The sequence below is a fragment of the Euprymna scolopes genome, chromosome 2 (genome assembly GCF_053919585.1).
Source record: "Euprymna scolopes isolate OS-2025 chromosome 2, ASM5391958v1, whole genome shotgun sequence".
Lineage (NCBI taxonomy): Eukaryota > Metazoa > Mollusca > Cephalopoda > Sepiida > Sepiolidae > Euprymna > Euprymna scolopes.
In genome coordinates, this window is record NC_136483.1 from 200,062,212 (window position 1) to 200,087,240 (window position 25,029).

At 33.6% G+C, this 25,029-nt stretch overlaps 1 protein-coding gene across 1 annotated transcript in view; it reads left to right on the forward strand.

Annotated features, from left to right (window-relative positions):
• LOC145241623 (uncharacterized) overlaps positions 1 to 22,319 on the forward strand; it is a 79,710-nt gene extending 57,391 nt beyond the window's left edge. The window contains exons 4-6 of the mRNA XM_080104708.1: positions 13,809 to 13,877; positions 18,253 to 18,327; positions 22,125 to 22,319. Coding sequence (XP_079960834.1) covers positions 13,809 to 13,877; positions 18,253 to 18,327; positions 22,125 to 22,191 — 211 coding nt within the window. The 3' untranslated portion in view covers positions 22,192 to 22,319. The remainder of the gene's footprint in view (positions 1 to 13,808; positions 13,878 to 18,252; positions 18,328 to 22,124) is intronic.
• Positions 22,320 to 25,029: the final 2,710 nt, after the last annotated feature.

Genomic DNA, 25,029 nt, shown 5'->3' on the forward strand with positions numbered 1-25,029 from the left:
CGTCATGAGAGGACGGTTTTGTTGACCCCCCCCTGTAGAAAATTGTCGATTTCGAGGTGAAAAAATTAACGATTTTGGCCAATTTTTCGATATTTTCCGAGCGAAGGATGGAGCTTCAATATGATATCGAGTGTGTGAATTTTTTTTCTGTCTGTCGAAAGTTTTTAGCGTACACACAAACACACATACATACAAACAAACATACATCCATACACACATTTTCGCTTTTATATATATAGATATATATATATAAATAAACTTATTCTTTCAGCATAATTCGTACACTGCACAAATACCAAAAATTCTAACGTTCCGAATGTGTGCGCTATTTTTCCAGACTTTGCATTACCTTTATGATTATATACCTTTTCCGTATATATTTTTTCCGGGTGCGTTTTTATTACTTTTTATTTTTCTGATAGAGCTTTTTCACACAGGACATTATGGAAACACAAAATGCACGTTTATTTCTCTGATAAAAATTTCCTTACAATTTTTCGCATGCCTGTTCGTGGTTCTGTTTTGTTGTTTTGGAAAATTTTCCAGAAACATTTAATGCATTCAAAATTTTTTAGACAATTATAAAACCAAATAGATGTATATTTTCATACAGAATCGAATTTTTCGTAACTAATAAATCATAAATAATTATTAGATTTGGAGTAAAATTTCTTTTTTCACATTTTGCAGTTTCAAAATTCATTGTAATGAATGAATGAAATCCATCACGACCGAAGACAAATACAGTTCATACTTTTAAAGAAATCTTGAACAACAGGGATTAAATTCTCAGTTCTGTTGCCTATTCTTTTGAAACGACACTTTGCTTACAGTAGAATAGTTAATTTCCGTGAATATTATTTTCATAACAAAAAGCAAAACAACAACAAAAAAACATGTATTCATCATTCAAAATTTATGTTTTGTTTAATCTATTTTATTATAATGTACGAGGACAAAATATTCAAATATATATTTATATACAATCTGGCAACGCTGGGTACTTCAGCTAGTATTATTATAAAACAAAACAAAAAATGAATCAATATGCAAACCTCTGGTGTAATACATATAAGCTCCATGTAATTACAGCGCAATATAAAGAATAAATGAAAAAAAGTTATATTCCAAAATTCATGATGTTGACCATCTTATGATTTATTCCTTTAATTCAGTTGACGTATACAACTTATATATATATATATATATATATATATATATATTTATATATATATATATATATATATATGCATATATATAGGATGGAAGGATAATATATATATATATATATATATATATATATATATATTTATATATATATATATATAGGATGGAAGGATAAAATTGTCGCCCTAGAAAGGACGACATAATTCCATTTCCGTTTGATGATAACCGCTTTTTTTGTTGCAGATCATATACTAGTTGGTTCGTTGTATACAAATCTCAAGAGAAATAGGAACCTTCTGTCATGTCTGAAAGTGACACAATGTTCAACGAGCAAGATCGGAGATGCGCCACTGTACAAGTCAAACTCTCTTCTAATCCAAGTTATGACAACAAGACTATTACCCGCACCTTCAAAATGCATCGCTTGATCACCATGAATAACGGATAATACCCAGGGTGATAAAAGCAAAGTTTCTGGCATGGTTATGATCTTTGGTGAAGTTTCAAGTGAGGGCCACATCATACCACCTCACATCTGCAAAGTCAGCTTGAAAGTCAACACAAAAGTGTACCTGGATGTGCTGAAGAGTGTGATGATTACCCTGGTGCAATCAGGTGGCCGTTAGCAGACTCTGGGTGTGGCAGCAGGACTCGGTACCAGCCCACAAGTCCAAAGAGTCCTAGGCTTGGCTCCAGAAGGCATGCTACGAATTTGCACCCTTCTCTCACTGACTCCGATCCGACCCCCCCCCCCCCGAACGCTAAGCTACTTTGCTTAGTCATACGCTGAGAACATCACTAACATGACCTCCTACAACACCAAAGCCAGCTTGATCGCTGCCATCTGCCGAGTATTCAGTAACCTCTTACCGGCGCTTGTGGAAAAGGCATGCTGCTAGTTCTGGACCCGTATCGAGGCGGTGATTGAGGCTGAAGGTGGCTACATTGAATAGATGTCAGCTCTACTACATAATCAAGTTACACAAATTGATTTTTTCGACAAAAATTTTAAAATTAAATTGTACTGTTGTTTTCTTTAGAGCGACAATTGTATCGCTCCACGTTATATATATATATATATATATATATATATATATATATATATATATATATATATATATATATATACATATCCAACATTTTATATATATATATTAGTAACCTGGAAAGGCGACAGGGGACACAACAGAAGCAACAAAACTAAAACTGGCCTGCTAAGACAATATATTTACAAATGTAGGTAAATTTGGGCATATTCTATTGGTTTGAAAATATAGGTTCTCTTTTACCAATTGTCATTTTACCAATTGTCATAAAATTTTAACCATAGAATAGTATTATAACCTTCAAAACGCCCACAAATTTTCATGTAGTTTCGTCCTATAGAAACAAAGATATGAGCATTTCAATATTCAATTTGGCTACGACTATATATATATATATATATATATATATATATATATATATATATATATATATATATATATATATATATATATATATACCACTTTTTGGACAATTTTAGGAGTTCGAAATCTTGGCGACTATTGATCAGAATTTAACAGATGAAGGTTATATGGGAAGCTAATGACCAGAATTGTGTAGTGGACTATGTAACAGTTGCCGTTTAAGTCGGAGATTATTGTTTAAACAAGTGAGGGATCACTTTTCTATATTAATTTAACATAAAATGGCACCCTCTTTATGGCCACCTTGACTATAAAGTGGGTGTTTATTTTACGTTAAATTAATATAGAAAAGTGATCCCTCGTTTTTTGAAAGTATAATTTATTCATATCATTGAAATTACTCATTTCCTAAGATTTTAACTGTTGTTTTTGTTTTCAGCGCCCTCGAAAACGTGTGATTGTGGTAACTTTAATGGATTTTTTGTGAGTGGAAAGATACTGCACCTGTACCAATATTTCAATCATAGTCATTTGTTTTCCTAGTTTTGCATATGAATTATAAAATATCTTATATTTCCCCGAAACCTCGGGCCTTGATGGAGGGAAGACTAAAACTTGTTTCTATGATTTCAAATGATCCGAAAAACTGCAGGAGGAGACTTGATTCCAAATATTTCTCATATGTTATATCTCCCCTTTTTGGTTTTCATACATAAAGTAAATTTCACCATGTATAAAGATTATTCATAATCGTACCCTATTTCCAAAAGAGGGGAGATTAGCATATGATAAATATTTGGAATCAAGTCTCCCCTTGCTGTTATTTTTGTTCATTTGAAACTATAGCAGCAAGTTTTAGTCTCTCTTCATTAAGGCCAGAGGTTTGGGGGATATATATATATATATATATATATATATATATATATATATATATATATATATATATATATATATATATATATATAAAGTGATGGCTGTGTGGTTCCAACGACAGAAAAAATATATATTTAAAAGAGTGTAGCCATCAAAAATTGTAGGTTTTTCAGACTTTTATCATTTTTTAATATTTCAAAATATTTTTATAACGCGTTTCAAGCCTTGTTCAGCTCTCTTCAGATATTTCTATATAAAGGTTTTTTTAGTTAAAAGTTTGGAATTTCTTTTTGGAAAACATTTCATCTCTGCCAATACTGATTGTGTTTTTCAGAGAAATGCCAATTTCAGCCTTATTGTCACCAGTAGCCGGTACGGTAGGCCAAGAGTTCAATCAGAGTTAAGTTTATTTAGTGGGTGAGGGGGCTTTTAAGTCTATTTGGTGAATACTTTTATGGGTTTTTATGAGTTTCTTTCTTTTTTGATGTGTGTATGTGTTTGTCAGTGTGTGCTTGTGTGTTAAGGCGAGGGTTGTGTGTGTGAATGTGTGTCGGTCAAGATCTGTGATTTCTTCTTTCACACATGCCCGTGCGTACGTGCGTGTGTGTTATGGCGGGAGTCGTGTGTTGCGTGCGTGCATGCGTGTGCATTGATTAAAATCTGTGGTTTCTTATTTTCACATGTGTGCGTGTTCTTGTGTGCGCATGCGCATAACCTTGCGCCTGTGCCCGTGCGTGTAAGAGGGAGATAGAGGTAGGATATCAAGATAGGTATAAGATTGATTCCCAATCTAAACATGCATAGATACATGCATTCAGTCATCCGCACACAAATACATCGATTAACTCTAACTGATTGAACTCTTGAACTACCGTACCTACTGGTGATAATGTGTCTCAGATTGGCATTTCTCTGCAAAACACAATCAGTGTTGGCAGAGATAAAATGTTTTCCAAAAAGAAATTCCAAACTTTTGACTAAAAAAAAACTTTATATAGAAATATCTGAAGAGAGCTGAACAAGGCTTGAAACGCGTTATAAAAATATTTTAAAATATTAAAAACTGATAAAAGTCTGAAAAACCTACAATTGTTGATGGCTACACTCTTTTAAATACATACATACATATATATATATATATATATATATATATATATATATATATATATATATATATATATATATATATATATAATCTCGAGAGAGAAAGAGAGTATTAATGCGAAAAGGATAAAGCAATTTCTGTGAAAAATCTCAAGTTTGAGATCTCATTTTCTACGGCAACTATCTGATCTTTGGAAAACGTTATAGATGATGGACTCCCCCGTCGATTCCAACGACCATTTAATGAACATTGTGTTTGAATCTAGAATGACATTTAAGACCCGCTAATGAAATAGAATAAAAACTACAGACTGGGCAAGAGTGTGGGCGAGGAGTGCGAGTTGCCCTGTCACCCTCTGAAGCTTTATTCATTTCTCTTGTTTATAACAGCTTGACAATGTAGGATGCAAAAAATTGCAGTGTATATAAGTGTTGAATGCAAAAAATTGCAGTGTATATAAGTGTTGAATGCAAAAAATTGCAGTGTATATAAGTGTTGGATGCCAAAATTGCAGTGTATATAAGTGTATACTTACGGTCTGAGGCAGTATTCTCAAAATTACTTTTCAGCTTATCATTAAACCTGAGCAATGTTCGACCAACATTCCGTTGACCATCTCCAAGCTGACCTGATCTTTGGAATTTTATCATCTTGCATCCGTACAACATGACCAGCCCATCATAACTGTGCCCCCAACAGGAAGCCCCCAATTCCATTAATGTTACACATCATTAGAAGATCAACATTGGGTCTTCTGTTCTTCAGGGTTAATCAACAGATTGCTCGAATACATCCATCGTGAAAGACGTCCAGCCGCCGAATTTGTCTACGATACAGGGTCCAGAACTCCGACCCATACAGAGGAGTAGTGAGGCCGACAGCGTTGTATACTTGGATTTTGGTCTCAAGACGAATTCTCCCGAATATATATATATATATATAGATCCTCGTATAACGATTAGATCAATGTCTGACTGACGTAAATGAACATTTAAAATTAAAATGTTTAAATTGAACGTTATTTCACGCGGTTAATGGTAGCCGAATCGAATTGATACGGTCTTCGGTAATCGAGCCAGATATATGTCGTGTTGTGGGGTTCGAATCGTTCGACTGGTGTTAATCGTGACACCCTGCACTGAAGATTCCCGAAACGATGAAACACTAGTGTTTGTAGGTATTTAATTATTACAGTAAAAAACTAATTATATATATATATATATATATATATATATATTTATATATATATATATATATATCAATTCGTCAAATAAATAGTTGATTATTTTCTTAAATGCTAAAACTCAGATATTATTATTATTATTATTATTATTATTATTATTATTATTATTATTATTATTATTATTATTATCATTATTCCATAGTAGTCTCAACCTTTAGATGTTTTCAGTTTGGATTTTTTTTCTTGAACATCAGATCAATTCCTTTGACTTTAGACATTCAAGCTGTATTAACACTATCGCCGTTCCTAACAGGCGATCCTTTTGCAAAATTGGAAAAGAAATTGTCTTGTCAATCTTATTATTTCTTTTCCAGTTGTTAGCCAACTTACATCTTTCCTTTCTACATTATTCTCACCCCTTCCTCCCACCCCTAACACTCTACTGAAGTATCCTACCGAAGACACCGAGAGTAAGTACAGGCCAATGAACATGACAGCGTGACGTCATTACCATATGATCATGTAGGTATACGATACCTAAAGTTTCTTGTGTTCAACCACGTGACCACGCTAATAGCCATAAAAAATATTTTTCGTTGACCCTTGTGGTAATTTAAACGTATTATTTTTTTATAAGAGAAAGAACAATTTTTCATTTGGATAATTATCTAATTGCACATTCGTTTAGATAATTTTAATCTAACAAATTATAACAGTAAGTAAACCTGTTTTTGAAATTTTCTTACATATCTATCGAAGAAAATCGAATATTTCATTTTATTATTTTTTAAACTGCAAAACAATTTTAAAACAAGAAGATTTTTCAGTTCGTTCTTTTAATAATAAAACTTTTCATTGAGTATTTCCCAGTATTTTAAAGTTAGAAGCATTTTTCACGACAGTTTTTTTTTTATTGTTTTTTTTTTATTTAACCAAAACGACATCGATGAATTCAATAATTTAGTACCGGGCGTAATTTATTTCTTTGAAATATATTTAAAACTTTGAGTGTGTTTTATAACATTTCAACTGTAAATAATTTACATGACTGAAATAGGAAATTCTATGTCCTTTATTGAGACATAACGAACACAAATTCATCTTAAAAATTCATTAACTAATCAGTTTTAATTAAAGTTTTGATATGAAATAAAAATAAAGAGTACAATAGTTAATATATTTTCTTGTGTTTTATCTTATAAATAAATGGGTACTTCACGGGGAACGTGGACGTAAACGTTTATTCAATGACTGCTCCATGAAAGCGTTTTCTTTCACTTTCTTCGTATATATCTCAGACTTTTTTTTAATCGTGCTTGTATTTATTTTTATTTTTTTTCATTGGGGGGGGGGATTTGATTCATACTTTTATTTCGTGCTTGCTTTTAATTTATTTCATCTTAATTTTCTAATTATTTTCTCTACTAAAGATTTTCATTTTTTGGTAAATTATTTTTTCATACTTATTCAAATAATGTTCCTCCTCCCATTTTAGCCTCAAATAGTACCTGCAAAAAAGTTTTCGTGATTAAATAAACCAAAGAAAACCTTTTGCGCATGCGCTTACAGGGAGCAATCATTAAATAAAAACACCATTTACGCAGGGTCCATGTTCCCCATGAAGTACGAGTAAATGTTGTATGCGCCCTGCTGAAATAACATTATTATTTAGAAAGCCATTCTTAACAGGGGGAAGGACTTTCTAACTATTCCGAACTTTCACCTAACAATTTAATGAAAAAAAAGATACTATAAAAATTTAATTTAACTTGGAAATACGATCTAAAATATAGCACGGTGCGTACTCTGCACGAGCATCGTTATTATTATTATTATTATTATTATTATTATTATTATTATTATAATTATTATTATTATAACAATGATAATAAAAAAAAACTGGTGTAGATGACATCGACTGGCGCCACATCAACTAGTTGTGAAGGGTCAGGGAGGATGGAAAAACCGAGATGGGAGAGTACTAACCAGATCTCCACTGGAAGTGTGCAGTTCAAATCTGGTACCTTGGGGGGACATTTTGTCACCCAAACCCCAGGAAACACCAATGGCTGAGGCCAAGGAGAAATCAATGGCAAACGGCTGTTGTGATAACGTGCAATTATCTGCGCGAGTGGTCAAGAGATGGAGAACATTGGAAATCTGAGGAGACTTGTTGTGACGCGGTCTCCAGCGAATACCATAGGCTACTGTTAGTGAGCGATCACTGAAGATGGCCTGTGAGACAACTTCTAGGGAGTGAAATAATAATAATAATGTCCCCTCCCAAATTTACCACCATCCTGATTTAATATCGTAGATGTTTATTATATTTTCTTAGATTTAAACCAATGTTCACATTATGGTATGATTGTCTTTTAGTAGTTATGTGAACTTCATTTCCATATTCATGTATTCTGTACTGATATGAAAATGAAGACTATAGCGGAGTATAGGATTCCTAACCATGTAACTGATAAAAATACACTACACATTTTGATGAAAAACATGGGAAAAATGAACATGGAATAACAATAATAAGGGGCACTCTGGATAAGAACACAACTAAAAATTGTCTCAGTCATGAAGGATTTCTCCTTCACCGGCCGAGGACAGAGAAGGTGAAATGTAGCATCAGAACAGATACTACACTGTGATCTTGTCCCGAAGGCCAAGAATTGTTTGTGTTTTATGTTTCTTTAATTGTTTGTTCCCTAAATTCATAATTAAGTTCTATCAGTATTAAATTGTATATTGCTTTAAAATTACTTAATTTTACATAGATAATGTTTATATTTTATATTGAATAAAGTTCAGTTTCATTATTAATCGAATTGGGTTCCTTTCTTTTTTTTTTTAAAATGTTTTATTGCTCTTTTTAAAAATGCCGTCATATAGTATGGACAGGGACAGTTTGACAAATCTTACTTACATTACCTGCAGGCATTTTTCAGTTAACAGACCTTCTATATCCCGGTGCCCATGATCCCACCCCCATTATTCTATCTCCTCAAACCAGACATAACACAGCAGCAAGTTAATCACTTCTAAGTCAGCCATAGACCTGACTAATCCATCTTGTATTAGGAGGCCCCACTTCGGATCGAAATAAATTATGAGATTGAACTAAATTTGTGTCGATTTTTTTTTTCTTTTTGCCGTTATATGCGAGGCTCGCTGTTTGTTTATAAATAAACGGTTTGAGCACTATAAAAGTTGTGGACGAATGTTTGTTTAAAATAGACATTTGGCGAGGTTATTAGCAAGCACCGCTCCCGTGGGTCGATCGGTAGAACTGCTACTATCAACACAATGGTTCTTGGTTCAATCCTCGGCTTGGGAGATGTGCTAGTCGTTATATATCGATTTTTAGAGTTTAATTCAACAGTGCTCAATACATGAGCAGGGCTAGGTAGTAAGTTATAAAAAAACATATTTATGGCAATTAAGCTATAAGTTGCCTACGCATTTTATCCCTGTGGCGAATCGTCAGGAAAAAAGTCAGTTTAACGTGACGATTCTCTGTGGAGATGAAAAGTGGAAGCCTCTGTGTAGCTTAATTGCAATTAATATTTTTATAACTGATTTTTACATTTAGAAACAGTCGGCTTATTCAATAATCGGAAGATAGTCTTAAACTGATTTAATTTTAATCGCTGTTCGTACATGACATTTTCATGTATGTACTCACCCATGCACAAAACGAAAGGGTTAATTTGATTGGACATCTGCCAGTTACGAGGCTGAAGTTCGTGAGGCAAGTCTAGATTGCAATGGCGATGCCTGATCGACGGGTAATCCGGTATTAATTTTTGTTTTTAAGGTGTAATTTAGTTGAATTCCCTGGATATGTGCATTTCTGTTAACTTTTTGCTATCATGGTTGCAGTTACTTTTAGGCCGATTGTTTTATTTATATCTTTTTTATCGAGTTTATCAACTTTTGCTTCCCAAATGCCTTTTTTCTATATATTTAAATAAAATAATATACATGCTAAAATATTCCTCAATTTTGGGATTGAGCTCAGTTTTTTAAAACAAACTTCCATCTTAATTGTTCTAATCCACTCTTATTTGTAATTAACTCAACAATTTATCCATTTCTTACTACATTTCTGTCTATAACTCTCACCCTCTCTCATATATTGCTTTACGACATTGTCCACTGTTATTTGTAATCTACTTTTTTTTTCTTCCTTTGAAGATTGTAATGCTGGGTATGGGGCAGCCAAACCAGCTGCCAACATTGCCCCGTTTTTTATTGAAACCAACCGAGAGCTCTTTTTAGTATCCTCGCTGTTCCCTTAAGTGCGATTGTCTGAATCTCTTTTGCACTTGGTTCACCAGGAATATTATTTAGGTAGGAGAATGCAACCCCATGTGTGGGGTGTAGTTGACAAAGAATCAACTGCGCCACCTTCAACATTAGAGTCAAGCTGATTGCCAGGATCAAGGTGGCGTTCAGGCGTCTCTCAAAAGATATTAGGAAGGCTGCTCGCTTCATCTTCATTCCATCTTCACTCCAGATTCGCTCCATCTTTGCTCCATCTTTGCTCCATCTTCGTATTCGGTAATAGATTTTCTGGAAGATGTACTTTGAATTTGGAAAAACATCAGTTATTGGCCAAGATATGACGTTTTCTTTTTTTTTTTTTTTTCTAGCATATACATATTCTTATACAAATGCACGCACACAAAGTGCACGTGACTTGTGCTTGAAGGAGGAAATCGAGGAAGAGAAGAAGGGGAAAGTTTACCCAAAGTAATATGATAAAGTGGGGAGGGTTGTAATAAAACAGATGAAGATATTTGTCAACATCTAAAATTGATAAAATAATAAAATTCACTTCAAATGGAAAACATCTCTAATATATAGACTTAGACTTAGGGACTCTCGCGTCTTGCTGTAACATAGCACGAGTGCGCGTATATAAATGCATGAGAAATGACGTCATCCGTTGACGGGGGTGGGGGGAAGGACTATACAAAAAAAGAAAAACAAAGATTCAGACAGAGACGAGATAACGTTCGAAATCTCGGTAGAGATTTGGAGAACGTTCTACATCACGTGGATGACGTCACGGTTGTAACAACGAAGAAATGTCGTTGTACAAACCAAAAAACAAGTCGAAGTTGTTTCCCGTTCTTTTTGTCCACTTTGCGACTGAAGCCACAAGTGTATAACGTTACATTGTGACACATGAAATCGTTTTCGATCTGAAATCAGGTCCATAACATCCTTCCAGTTTCTTCCTGTCACAATCAAATCTTTCTCTTTTGTCTGCTTCCTCATCTTTTTCCATCTGGGATCCATTAGAGCACTTGGTTGCAATTCTCTCTTTTGTATAACAAATCTATATATCTACCAAAATAAGAATGTGTGTGTGTGAGAGGACAATTCTCAACCTATATACTCAACGAATTTTTGATTTACAAACTTGAAATTTGGTATATAGGGTATTCAGACTTGTGGAAAACTTTTTTAATCGGTTTTCATCCGGAAAAAGGGCTGTTAGGGGTCTAAATTGAAAAAAAATGGTACGTGGGGGTGGGGGTGGGTCATCAGATTTTTATCTGTTTGTCAACTGTTTCACGACTGCGCATGCGCGAATCGTTCACATTATGTTTAGAGTAAGTAGTTTGAAAATATTTTTCAAAGATCCTTTCAAGCCAGAATAATGGTAGTCGTACTTGATTTAGGTGAGGGTTTCGATCTCAGCTCAAGTAACTTTGAACTGTTTAAAAAACATGATACTCGCATGTACATTTCTTACAGTTTCTTTCCGTTTTTTACTTTATTTTTTTAAAGGAATTTAAGGCTAAAGTTTCCTTCAGTCTTGACAGACTATGGGAACGTACAGTAAGGTTGTCTGCGCATGGAATTTTTGTGGCAAGAGTTGCGCAATTCCAACCACACCTTTCCTGAGCCAACATTGTTAAATACCAGTGGCAAGTGGAGGTTCAGAATGACTGGAAACAATGCCGAGATAAGCGGAAAGCACATACAGCGCATCGAATTCCCAAATGGTTACCCATCTGGTACTAGCCAGGCTCAACGTTGCTTAACTTCGGTGATCTGACGGGAACCGGTGTGTCAACGTGATTATGCCGTCGTATTAAGGAATTTAACTTTGTGTTAAATACCGGGCAACGCCGGATACATCTTCTAGTAAATAAATAAATAAAATAACAAAAAAAAAAAATGGAAACTTGATTTAAATTTCCATGAGTTAATGATATGTTTGCAAATCCACCAGACCCTTCCTCCACTCACAGTCTCCTTTTGAAATGTCAAATGGCTTCAGGTTAGCGACCTGTCTGTCAAAACCAAATTTGCTACCTAAACAATCTAAATATGCCAAATTCAAGTTTCCAGACAGTGATCATATTGCAGATGTTGAAGAAAGTTTTATTGAGGCAGTCTACATCCAAAAAGTCGGAATTCTTTGCGAAAAAATATAGACATTATTTCGATTATTCAGAATACGGAGTGAATTTCGGGTTTGATGGATTTATGTTTAGGTTTGCTTGATTTTGTTTTACATGTTTTTTATATTAAAGACAGAGTCAATTCTTATCAAAAGGAAGCAACTCCGTTTCGAGTATCCTCCTTTGACAACGAAAGTTACATAAGGATTCGCTCTTTAGAAAGTGAGATTAGAAAACAGAGAGATTGATTAGCTGTTTTTTTTGTTTTTTTGTTTGTTTTTTTTTTGTTTTTTTTTTGTCCTTCTATAATGATTATTGATTCTAACTTGTAGACGGATAGTAGGAATGCTTTAATAGTGGTTGATTGAAAAGTATCGTTCGCTAGACCTTGCCCAGGAGATATAAAAGCAATACATCTGTGAACCGTAATACGGGCATTGTTGTTTTCTTGCTATTTGTTGCAAATTCACACATGTGCGTTCCTAATTAAAAAAAAAATGATGACCCTATAAAAGAACTTAGGGCTAATGCAACGACCCTGGCTTAATATTGTGATTTTTACGTGATGATGCATCATGTTTGCGACCATGCACAGTTAAATGAGTACGAGACATTGACACGAAACAGTTGGAACAATACAGCATCAGAGCACACTCGGTTATCTGCGCTGTGATTTAAACACAATTACACGTTAGAGGTTTTGTTATTAATTATATTATTTATTCTAACATATAAAGTAAAGTCAGTGTATTTCTTGAATTTTGCCATTATTAGTTTTCTTCCTACAAAATCAATATTTGCTTTTTGTATGTAAGTTTTGTTACTTTGTGGATTGCTGCAGCACGCTGTTAAGAAGAATAAAATCCAATTCGATTTAATTTAATCCAGAAAATACTTTGGCCAGATCGGAATTTTTCAAATGACCGAAATTCTTTTTTTATGGCTTTTACATCTATTTCATTATAACAATGAGATATTTTGAATAAAATGTCATCTCATATAATTATTTTGATTTTGTTCGTCAGTCACATACTTTTTAAAACCTAATCAATATATTGAGGAATTTGTCTCATTTCGAAATATCAGACATCTTAACTATTTTTAGAAATGTAAAATATTTCATTAAGCGTAAATAAAAAGTTATATTAAAAAATAAGGCAATAATAAAAATAAATGAACGGGTAAACATTATCGTTGGAAATTATTTTGCTTTAATTACGTGTTGGCGTTAAAAATAATTTAATATTTAATATAAATTAGAATTTGAACTCGTATGGTTCATAATTCTAATAGTGAAAAAATAAAATAAAAAAGACTCCGCGGCACCACCGAACAATAATAACAACAATAATAACATAAAATATACGCTCATTCGAGAACGGCTGTTGATGAAAATCTGAAACAATTCTGATGGATGTGAACCATGAAAGTGTACTAAACTGTTACCAGACCATACGAAATCTGCATAAAGTATCGAATCATGTTGTCAATAACCATCGTTTTGTTGTTGTTCTTGTTTTTTCAAAATGTTCGGCTGAGGTTCGATTCCTACAAGTGAAGAAGACAAATGTGTGCAGCCATAAACTTGATCGTATGGAAGGTTCAATGGACGCATTTGATAGGAATTTGGTTTTTCTCTGTTTTAGTGACATTCCACAGGGAGAAACTTCCGGTCACCAGGCTGACAAACTGGTTGAGATATTAGAGTTTCCTTCGTAAGTATAGAACTCTCTTTTTCTTTCTCTCTCTCACGCACACACTCCCTCTTTTTTCTCTCTCCCACTACCCCTTTCTCTATCACTATATATATATATATATATATATATATATATATATATATATATATATATGTTTTGAGAAAAATAGAAAAACCGAATGAAATTATTAAAATAATCAACGTTTCGTCCTTATTTCAGAGGACATCTTCAGGATATAGAAGTAAAAATGCAAGAAAAGAAAAAGTCATAGATCGTACGAAAAAGAGAACAGTTTTTGAATCCTACCCATGTCGGGAAGGACAAACATATGTGTGCGTATGGGAAGGTTGGGTTGTTCGATGTCTATATATACACTTTTAAAAATGCGTTAAAATAAATATGTAAATTTTTTTTTTTTTGTAAACTTATTCATTTTGTTGAAATATTTAAGGAAAAACGGTTAGCCAGGATCTGTTTTGATATTTTGTTCTTTGATTATTATTTTTCCTATGCTAGGGGTTAAATGGTAGAAGCCTTTTCTTTGCGTAATAGAATTAGTATTTAATATTAGTGCTGATTCTAAAAGTCTTCTTTTAGCTCTATCTATCACGTATTTTATAATTTTCGCTTGATCTAAATTAAATGAGTGATCGTGTTCTGCACAATGGCAAAAGAGTGCATTTAGGGCGTTACCATTCCTTATATCTCTTCTGTGTTCGTTAAGTCTTAATTTCAATTTTCGCTGTGTTTTTAACGCATTTTTAAAAGTGTATATATAGACATCGAACAACCCAACCTTCCCATACACACACATATGTTTGTCCTTCCCGACATGGGTAGGATTCAAAAACTGTTCTCTTTTTCGTACGATCTATGACTTTTTCTTTTCTTGCATTTTTACTTCTATATCCTGAAGATGTCCTCTGAAATAAGGACGAAACGTTGATTATTTTAATAATTTCATTCGGTTTTTCTATTTTTCTCAAAACATAACGTCAACCACCGCTGGTATTTTTACATTTCTTATACATACTTAATTTTTCATGATTCCAAATGCATTTTGTAACATGTCATGCGCGGAATCGCAAATCACTGGAAAGTAGCAATGTTTCTTCTGCACATTCGCAACTGACCCCCTTTGTACTTTTTGGACCAAACCTTCCTCGACTTCGTATGCAACCGCTGATCTCATTGCTCTCGGTGTAGTGAAATATAACCTGTAATCTTGCTGGTATAATGAATCACTCCGACTAATAAGGAGAACTTCATTCAGACAAAACACACACCAAAACACAATCTCCATTGATAATGTCGGGTAATCAGGAGAAAATACATACTGTTTCGGATCCTTTTTCTCGGTGTCTTTCTTTCTGCTCTCATTGATGTAAGGCCTTCAAATAAACTGTTCAATATAATTAAAACTGATCGTTTAAAGGCTTAGCACCTCCTGTGTCATTTAACAGCTGACTGTCCCACATCATCGTTGCCTGAAAATGTGCTCTTATCGAAAAACAATAAATTGTAAGCCTTACAAAAGAAACAAATACGCGAGTAAAGTTTAAAAATACGCGGGATAAGTTTTATTTAAAAAAAAAATGAACTATCCCTCTCTCTCTCTCTCTCTCTCTCTCTCTCTCTCTCTCTCTCTATCTGTCTCTCTCCCCTTCTCTCTCTTTGTCTCTCTGCCCCTCTTTGTCTCTGTCTCTGTCTGTCTCTCTCTCTCTTTCTCTCTCTCTCTATATATATGTATGTATATATATATATATATATATTCATACATATATATATGTATGAATATATATATATATGTGTGTGTGTGTGTGTGTGTGTGTGTGTGTGTGTGTGTGTGTGTGTGTTGTTTTGAAAAAAGGAAACCCGAATGAATTTATGAAATGATCAACGTTTCGTCCCTATTTCAGAGGGCATCTTCAGGATATTAAAAGGAAAAATGCAGAAGAAAACGATCATAGACGATACGTAAGTGAAAAGGAAACAGTGTTAGAATCCTACCCATATCGGAAAGGAAACTATGTGAGTGTATGGGAAGGTTGGGTTGTTCAATGTCTATATATATACTTTTAAAAATACGTTTAATAAATATGTACACTTTTTTTTTCTTCTCTAAACTATTCATTTTGTTTAAATTATTTAAGGATTAAGGAAAAACAGTTAACCAGGATCTGTTTTGATATTTTGTTTGATACAAACAACTTCCACGACAATAAAACAGACATTAAAAACAATCACTCTCCCAAAACCCTCACATCCGACGCCGGTATATATTCCATCCCATGTAACAATTGCCAACAAGCATACATAGGTGAGACACAGCGTAAATTGAAACTAACAAAATATCAAAACAGATCCTGGTTGATCGTTTTCCTTAATCCTTAAATAATTCGACAAAATGAATAGTTTAGAGGGGGAAAAAGTGTACATAGTTGTTAAACGTATTTAAAAAAAAAATTCATGAAACGTATTTTGAAAAAAACGTGTACATATTTATTAAACGTATTTTTAAAAGTGTATATATAGACATTGAACAACCCAACCTTCCCATACACACACATAGTTTCCTTCCCGATATGGGTAGGATTCTAACACTGTTTCCTTTTCATTTTCATATGGTCTATGATCGTTTTTTTTTTTTTTTTTTTTGCGTTTTTCCTTTTAATATCCTGAAGATGTCCTCTGCAATAGGGACGAAACGTTGATCATTTCATAAATTCATTCGGATTTTCTTTTTTCGAAACAACATAACGTCAACCATCGCTGGTACTTTTATTTTATTTTTATTCATATATATATATATATATATATATATATATATATATATATATATATATATATATATATATATATATATATATATAATAGAAAAATAAAAATCGGAACTTTTGGAGGGTATCGGAATCGGTATCGGTATTGGAAAAATTAACAGAAAGATACGGTAATAAAAAATAAAACATATATATATATATATATATATATATATATATATATATATATATATATATATATTCTGTAAATAAAGCGTTGGTGATTAATTTTAATTATTTCAGTCACAAAAATATAAAAAGTAGTAGAAATTATTTCTTTTAGTTTTATTATCGGTTATTAAAATGAAGCTTCCCCTTCTTTAATCGTAAAAATAAAATGTGTATATATGATTGTTTTTCCTTGATTTATTGTTGTCAGTTATTATTAATATAACCCCCTCTCCTTTTTGTTCATAAAATGAATTTGCATATGTGACTAATGAAGCTAGCCGGACACACGCACGTTAATTTTTATCATACAAAAAATATTCTTAACAATGTTAACTGCCTATGTAAAAAAAAAAAAAAAAAAAAAAAAAAAAAAACGCGCACTCTTATGATGAATATGGAAAAACATATCTGGTATAAAATTAGTGCATCGTGATTCGTGTTACAGATAAAGTGATTCGTGTTACAGATAAAGTGGTTCGTGTTACAGATCAAGTGGTTCGTGTTACAGATCAAGTGATTCGTGTTACAGATAAAGTGATTCGTGTTACAGATCAAGTGGTTCGTGTTACAGATAAAGTGATTCGTGTTACAGATCAAGTGGTTCGCGTTACAGATAAAGTGATTCGTGTTACAGATAAAGTGATTCGTGTTACAGATCAAGTGGTTCGCGTTACAGATAAAGTGATTCGTGTTACAGATAAAGTGATTCGTGTTACAGATCAAGTGGTTCGCGTTTCAGAGTAAGTGATTCGCGTTACAGATAAAGTGATTCGTGTTACAGATAAAGTGATTCGTGTTACAGATCAAGTGGTTCGTGTTACAGATAAAGTGATTCGTGTTACAGATCAAGTGGTTCGCGTTACAGATAAAGTGATTCGTGTTACAGATAAAGTGATTCGTGTTACAGATCAAGTGGTTCGCGTTACAGATAAAGTGATTCGGGTTACAGATAAAGTGATTCGTGTTACAGATCAAGTGGTTCGCGTTTCAGAGTAAGTGATTCGCGTTACAGATAAAGTGATTCGTGTTACAGATCAAGTGGTTCGCGTTACAGATAAAGTGATTCGCGTTACAGATAAAGTGATTCGTGTTACAGATAAATGCTTGTATGTGAAAGAGTGTTATCACCTCCCGATTTCGTCGATGTCATTATTAATCAAAACAAAAACAGCTGATCGGATTAAATATAAAAAAAGCTTTAAATTGGAAATAATTTTTTTTTACAGAAAACGAAGAAATGTATTTTTTATGCACATTGTAATTCGTTACCGATACGTGGAAAAATCTCATTCTAAATCATATTTATGAGAAACATAAGCGTTATTTTCATGCTAGGTTGCTAGCGTTTATTTATTTATTTATTTATTTTGCTTCTTTCTTTTCTTTTTCTTTTTCATCTGCAGAGAACATTTGAAAATGGGAGCTTTCTATCGGCAAAACTGGGATCAGATGTTTGACGGAGTTACCAATGAATCGATGTAAGTTGAACACATTTTTTTTATACACGCACGTGTTTACAGCTGCAACTAATTACTAATTGATATAACATGAGTCCGCAAAATAAGATGTTAAGACTTATTATAAATGCTGGTTAGAAGTAATCGTGAAAAAGCGGGAAATGTAGCTTTCGTCAATCAAATCACATGGGTTTTATTTATTTTTATTTATTTATTTTTTTTTTTTTATAAATTGGATTAACATTTAAATATAGAAGCAAATAACACAAAAAATTTTGAATAGCTTAATTGTACACTAGTAAAGATGTGAGTATTTCTCATAATGTGTTTTTTTTTTTTGCACAGTGGTCACCACTTATGAAGGCCCGGAAGCCACTCAGGGTTATTACAAGTACATTACGTTAGTGTGGAGATTTGATGAAGTGTTTACTTAAGAGGGCGGTTCATTAGGAATTTGTTAACGTTGAACTTGAAGACATTCAAGTTGTAGTCAGGTGGGAAGCAGGCAGACGGAACAGAGTTCCACAGGCGTGCAGTTCTAAGAAAGAAGCTTTGTTCATGGAATCCACGTTTTGATTTAGGCACAGATAAAGAGTGAGGGAAATTTTTCACAGTGGATTCGGCTGGACGGATGTTTTTCGTGAAAGATTGGCGAGGGGGGAGTAGAGATTGGAGTTCAGACGAGCACCTGCCATGGAAATAACGATAAAACAAGGATAGGCTCGCAACGTCTCTTCTGTGGGAGAGAGGTTGCATGGTAGAGAAAAGGGCATCCCCCACTAAGCCACGAACTCTATTTTGTACTCTGTCAAGGCAGGATAGGCTGTTTTTAGCAGCTCCTGCCCAGATATGAAGGATTAAAATTATTTCAATTCCATTCTTTCGAAATGTTTCGTTTTAAACATAGAATTTTGAATAATGGTTTCCTGATAATATGCATATATTTTTACTTCCGGAATTGTATCATCGGCGAATATGAAATAATCGATCGAATTACAATTCATACGTTATTTTCAAACAACTGTATTTGTTAAAAATGGATTCGTTTCCATTTTCATATTGTAGCGAGTTATCTGTGAAGTTTTTATTTATAAAATCCACGTGAAATAAATATGCAATAAAAAAGATCGCTTGCCTGATGTTTGCTTGTTTGGGAAATTGCTGTAGAAATTAAATATTATTATTATTTAAAGCTAAGATTGAAACTTACGCCATTTTAGTACACCATAGAGACGTTACGTTTTCGCTAAGGTCTCATAAAATCTATGCACTATACTAAATTTATCCTTTGTAACAAACGGTGAATCTTTTTAAGTTTCTATCACTAAGACAGTCAACTGAATAGAATACGTTAGCGATGAAAGCGATTGGAATTTCAATTATTTCTAACACATGAAACACAATGATAAATGTAAAGGAAAACATCTGAACTAGACGTCTATTTGATCGATACAAAAATCTGACGTTGAAAATCCAAGTGATGTAATTCTCTAGAGTAGAGAATTTGAGACGAATTCAGCGTTTCTATCAGAGCTGTAATGCATAGGTTGTCACCCTGTCAAGACTGAGATTGATTCTTTATAAAATGTGGTATTTATACGTCTCATTCGTACAACTGAATTGATTGAATGGATTAAGACATTGGGTTATGGGACCGGAAGTCTAAAGTTCAAACCGTGCGGATGAATTGTGTGCAGGTTAGGGTTAGGGTTAGTGTACGTTGCCAAATCAATACATTTAAGATAGGCGTAACAATGAAATAACAATCTGTTATATAGCGAGTGTATGTATACAAGATGCCACTTATCTCATTAAATGCATTTATAGTATATCGTCCATGTGTGTATGATACGGCAGGATCGTCTCGTAGTATGTATATAATCGTTACAGTGTACGTGCAAAATATACCGCAGTCGTCTTCGTGTGCATAAACTGTGACAAAACTCATGTCTCTTTAAATGGATGTATAATAGACGGAAAGTGTCTCTTAAATGCATATATAAAATAAATAGTTCATCTTCATTGAAAGAGTACGTGTGTACATGTGTGTTTTAAAAACTTTATAACAGTTCATGAAACGGAACGAATAAGCATATCCTTGTCTGCGTGGCGAACAAAGGGGGATATGTTGTACTGTGTATCATCTTTTATATATACTGAAGCTATATAACTGCGTCTACATTGTTCGTGTACGTCTTTCGTGTGTGTGACTGTTCATGATGACCTCTTTTAAATAGTCTAGAGAATATTTATTAGATCTTTCTTTATTATGCGTGTGGACATGTCGTTTCAAGTATTTACACCGATTATACAGACATTTATACAATTGGCGTGCACGTACACAATCAAGCGTTCTTGTAATTTTCTAGTTCTGCTCGAAGCGTATGCGTAAGATGCATTTATATATATATATACGTATTTGCATTGATAATTTATACTTTATTTTCTGCAGCTTTCAGCTTTATCTACTGTTCATCCATTCGTCTCAGTCCTGCAAGAGTTGCATCATGTAGAATTACACGACAAACGCACTGTTTCGGCATGATACTCCTTTTTCTTCAGACCAATAATAAAGAAGTTGCTTTCTGCTGACCCAAAGGTCTCTTTCTGCGTCATCACTTTCTCATTCTCCTACTCGATTCTGCAGTCTCTTCAGTTCGCACTGACCAACAAACCCAAACTAACTTCCCGGTCTCTCTCAGCTAACTGGAACTGACTGACTAAAAAAATGTCCCATGTGAGTTTCTATATATTTTAAGGGTAGATTCCATGAACAAAGCTTCTTTCTTAGAACTGCACGCCTGTGGAACTCTGTTCCGTCTGCCTGCTTCCCACCTGACTACAACTTGGATATCTTCAAGTCCAACGTTAACAAATTCCTAATGAACCGCCCTCTTAAGTAAACACTTCATTAAATCTCCACACCAACGTACTGTACTTGCAATAACCCTTATCCCTGAGTGGCTTCCGGGCCTTGATAAGTGATGACCACCGAGTAAAAGAAAAAAGAAGAGGAATATACGTCCCTACGTCACTGACACGGCATTATGCATTCAACGCTTGTCCTTGTTCCAGTTTTAAGCCCGATTCAACCAGTTTGATTTGATTTGACCCCTTGATCTCGTTTGCACTAGAAAGTCTCTTTAACTTTTGTCAGCTTGCTCTTCACTACAGATATGCCTTCTTTTACTGTTTCTTTTCTCCGGCGGCTAGCACCTGAACTTGAAACGCTGTAAAAGAAATACTTTTATCCAAAGGAACACCATGACAATTTCCAGTTATGTATTATATAAATATATTTCATATATCCACGGGTTTGTGACTTCCACAGAGTTTGCAATCACTTCTCTACTTTTCCTACATCTTCACTGTATTTATCTATAAAGCTTCCGGAACGCAAGAGACACTCTCTGACGAGCTAATCAATCCGGTAACTCGAAACTGGAAAACTCTCTCTAGATATGACAAAGATATCGTTCCTGCCTACGCAAGCACTTTACATAAAAATCAAGGTCATATGCGAACGTTATATTACGAGTTATGCCACATCACTTCCGGAGTGTGACTTCCGCTAGTTTATAAGCTACGTCGATCTGCTATATTATAACTTATTTTCAATCAAAGATAAATAAGGCCATGGAAATTGTAAAACTATGGAATCAAAAAATAATGTAATCTATTACGTCTTTCTGCAAAAATAGAAATAATAGCCACTGTATACATAATGTTATACTTGCATATACGGTTATTATATATAATGCCTCAGTTTATTTTTACGATCATAAGGTTTTAATTTTTCTCTTTTTTTTTTCTTCCAGGCTTTCTTACATCGGCCATCCGTCGGAATACCGAACCTTTCCAACACGTTACAATACACACCTGTAAAAGAATTCAGAACACTGCTGTTGCTGACGTCGTCTCTTGATGAAACTTTGTGGAATGAAACTGAACTTTGCATATATTATAATATATTATATTTATAGTAACACGCATATAATATTGATAACACACACTTATATATATATATATATATATATATATATATATATATATATATATATATATATATATATATATATATATATATATTAGTGATGAGACGATTCCAATATATTTCCCGATTGCGATTTTGTAATCGCAGGATGGCCTAGTGGTGTGTATATAATCCTTACAATGTACGTAGAAAATACATTCCATACTAAATTTCCGAATCCGATACAATTATCGATTGAAAGTCCGATTCTTTATACATCTCTAAATATTTAAGTACTAGCAGGACCCGTTAATCGGTGTTGTCCGTTGGAAACATATACCCCCGCGTAAAAAATAAAGTTGTTGGTGGTGGCCACCCCCAACCTACCCATGTTAAGAACGGTTTTCAGAATAGACCCCCCCAACCTCTCCGAATATAAATGACCTTGTCTTAATGAGTATACATGATAACTTATAAAACTTGCCATTCTCAAGGAAATTTAGGAGTCGGATCCAATGTAAAAATTCCCGAGCCCTGCCAAAAATAAATAAATAAATAAATAAATAAATAAAAAATAAACAAAAAACGTTGTAGAAGCCGAAAAGTGGGGGGGGGACAAAAGAAACATAGACCAGACTCCCTCCCAAAACTGTAAATTTTACTTACCCCCTCCCTTCTATCAAAAGGACCCCCCCTCTATAGTAAATAACGTGAAAATGTTCTTCTTCGTTCATATTCTTCAATGTTTGTTACTTTCAAAGTATTTAAGGAAACACACTTAATCATTGTTGAGATATATATATATATATATATATATATATATATATATAGAGAGAGAGAGAGAGAGAGAGAGAGAGAGAGAGAGGGGGAACAATACGTTTGTTTGTGTTTTGTTATAACCGGTAACGAATCTCAACCGTCCCACTCTCCCAAAAAGTCAATAAAAGTTGTAAAATGAGTAGGAATGTTTTTTTTTATTATAGCAGCTAGTGCAATGCAACCGACTCACCCTCTCACATAAAAAAAATGACAAATAGCGCTAAAAGGAATGATTCGTCAAGGTTTTTAAAGAGATAGAGAAAGAGACAAACAGGCAGACAGACAAATACAGAGACAGAGAGAGGAACAGTACGTCTTCTTTGTTTAGCAGCTAGCGAAACTCAGACGCCCCACTCTCTCCAAAATAAAAAAATGAAAGAAAGAAGGGAGAAATCATTATTTCCTGAATAGGCGAATCGGGTGTGAACGTTATTTCTATGAGTTTATGATTCAGTTAATAAAGGTGACGAGGCAATGCAAGTCTACTATGTGTACTTTTTACGCGGTGTAGAGTGGGGGCAGTCAAAACAGTTATGAATTAGAGGGAAAAATAGGAACTACTTCCTCTAATGATATTAGCGATACTGATGATTTCTCTCCTAGGATGAATTGTAGGATTTTATAATAAGGCCTGAGTCTGTCTATTATGAAGTTGTAAAGTTACATAAGATAGTGGTTAATAGTTTAGACATAATAAATTTGTATATTTAGCGTAGATGAATTGAATTTGTATGTGGCATCTATTGTTGCAAACCTACGGTACTTTGGTCCAGAGGGGAATTTCTGCGATCAAAATTTCTGCGATCAAAATGGTGCATCGATTTTAATTGGATTGGTAATTTAAAATCAATAAATATTTTTTATTTTATAATTCTTACCATGTTTATTCAATTATAATTTACCTTTTATTTATGTTTTGTTATGAAAAGAAAGTTCTTAACTGGGTATACAGGGTGACCCCCAAAAACGGGTCCCAACTCTAATTAGGCTCCGTTTCTTAGTGTTTTGTTCGAATGAAATGAATGAAACTTTGGTCATAACTAGTTTATTATATTCAAAACATCACATCAAAATACTGGGAGATTCGTCGATCATCTTGGGGAAGCTGGAACCTGTTTTAACAAAGACGCTTCAAGACAGGAACCCAAGACGCTGTGATGAGATTGTTTAATCCATCTTGTCTCTTCGACGTCTTGAAATCAACTCACTAAGATTAACTCAGTTTATTTAAACCGGAACCCCTGATACGTCAGATCCGGTCCTCATTGCATACTTCCCGGTGCAATTTGATCAGTCACAGACTTTGATTCATGTCACAGTATGACCCCTTGGCTCTTTCTGCACCTGCATCTCGCTCAACTAATCATTTCCACAATTCAATTTATTGCTTATTTCGCTATATATATATATATATATATATATATATATATATATATATATATATATATATATATATATATATATATATATATATACAGATAACCGAATAAATGTTTTCTACTCGGCATTGTCCGGCGATTACATAACATATAAGCTCAATGTAACTAAAAGTTTTTCACTAATATTTCCTATATCTGAAATATAAGGAGAGATTAATCTAATTGTAGGATTATTCTCAAAATTAGGTTTGTGATCTTTTAAAATAAATCTTGCGTGCTTTGGGGTATAGATTTCAACATTATTATGTATATCAATTTGGGAACTAATATTCAAAGCTGATGCATTTATGTTATAAATGTCTTTTTCATTTGAAAGCTTATAATTTTTCTTTAGTTCATTCATAATTAAACTTCTTAGTAACACACAATATGGTTTCCGTTCTGCTAGATTTACAGCAGGTGTGCTTACGGTTATATCTCATAGGATAAGTGAATCTCTTGATGGGGGCTTCCTTTCTAGGGCAGTTGCTCTTGACATATCAAAGGCCTTTG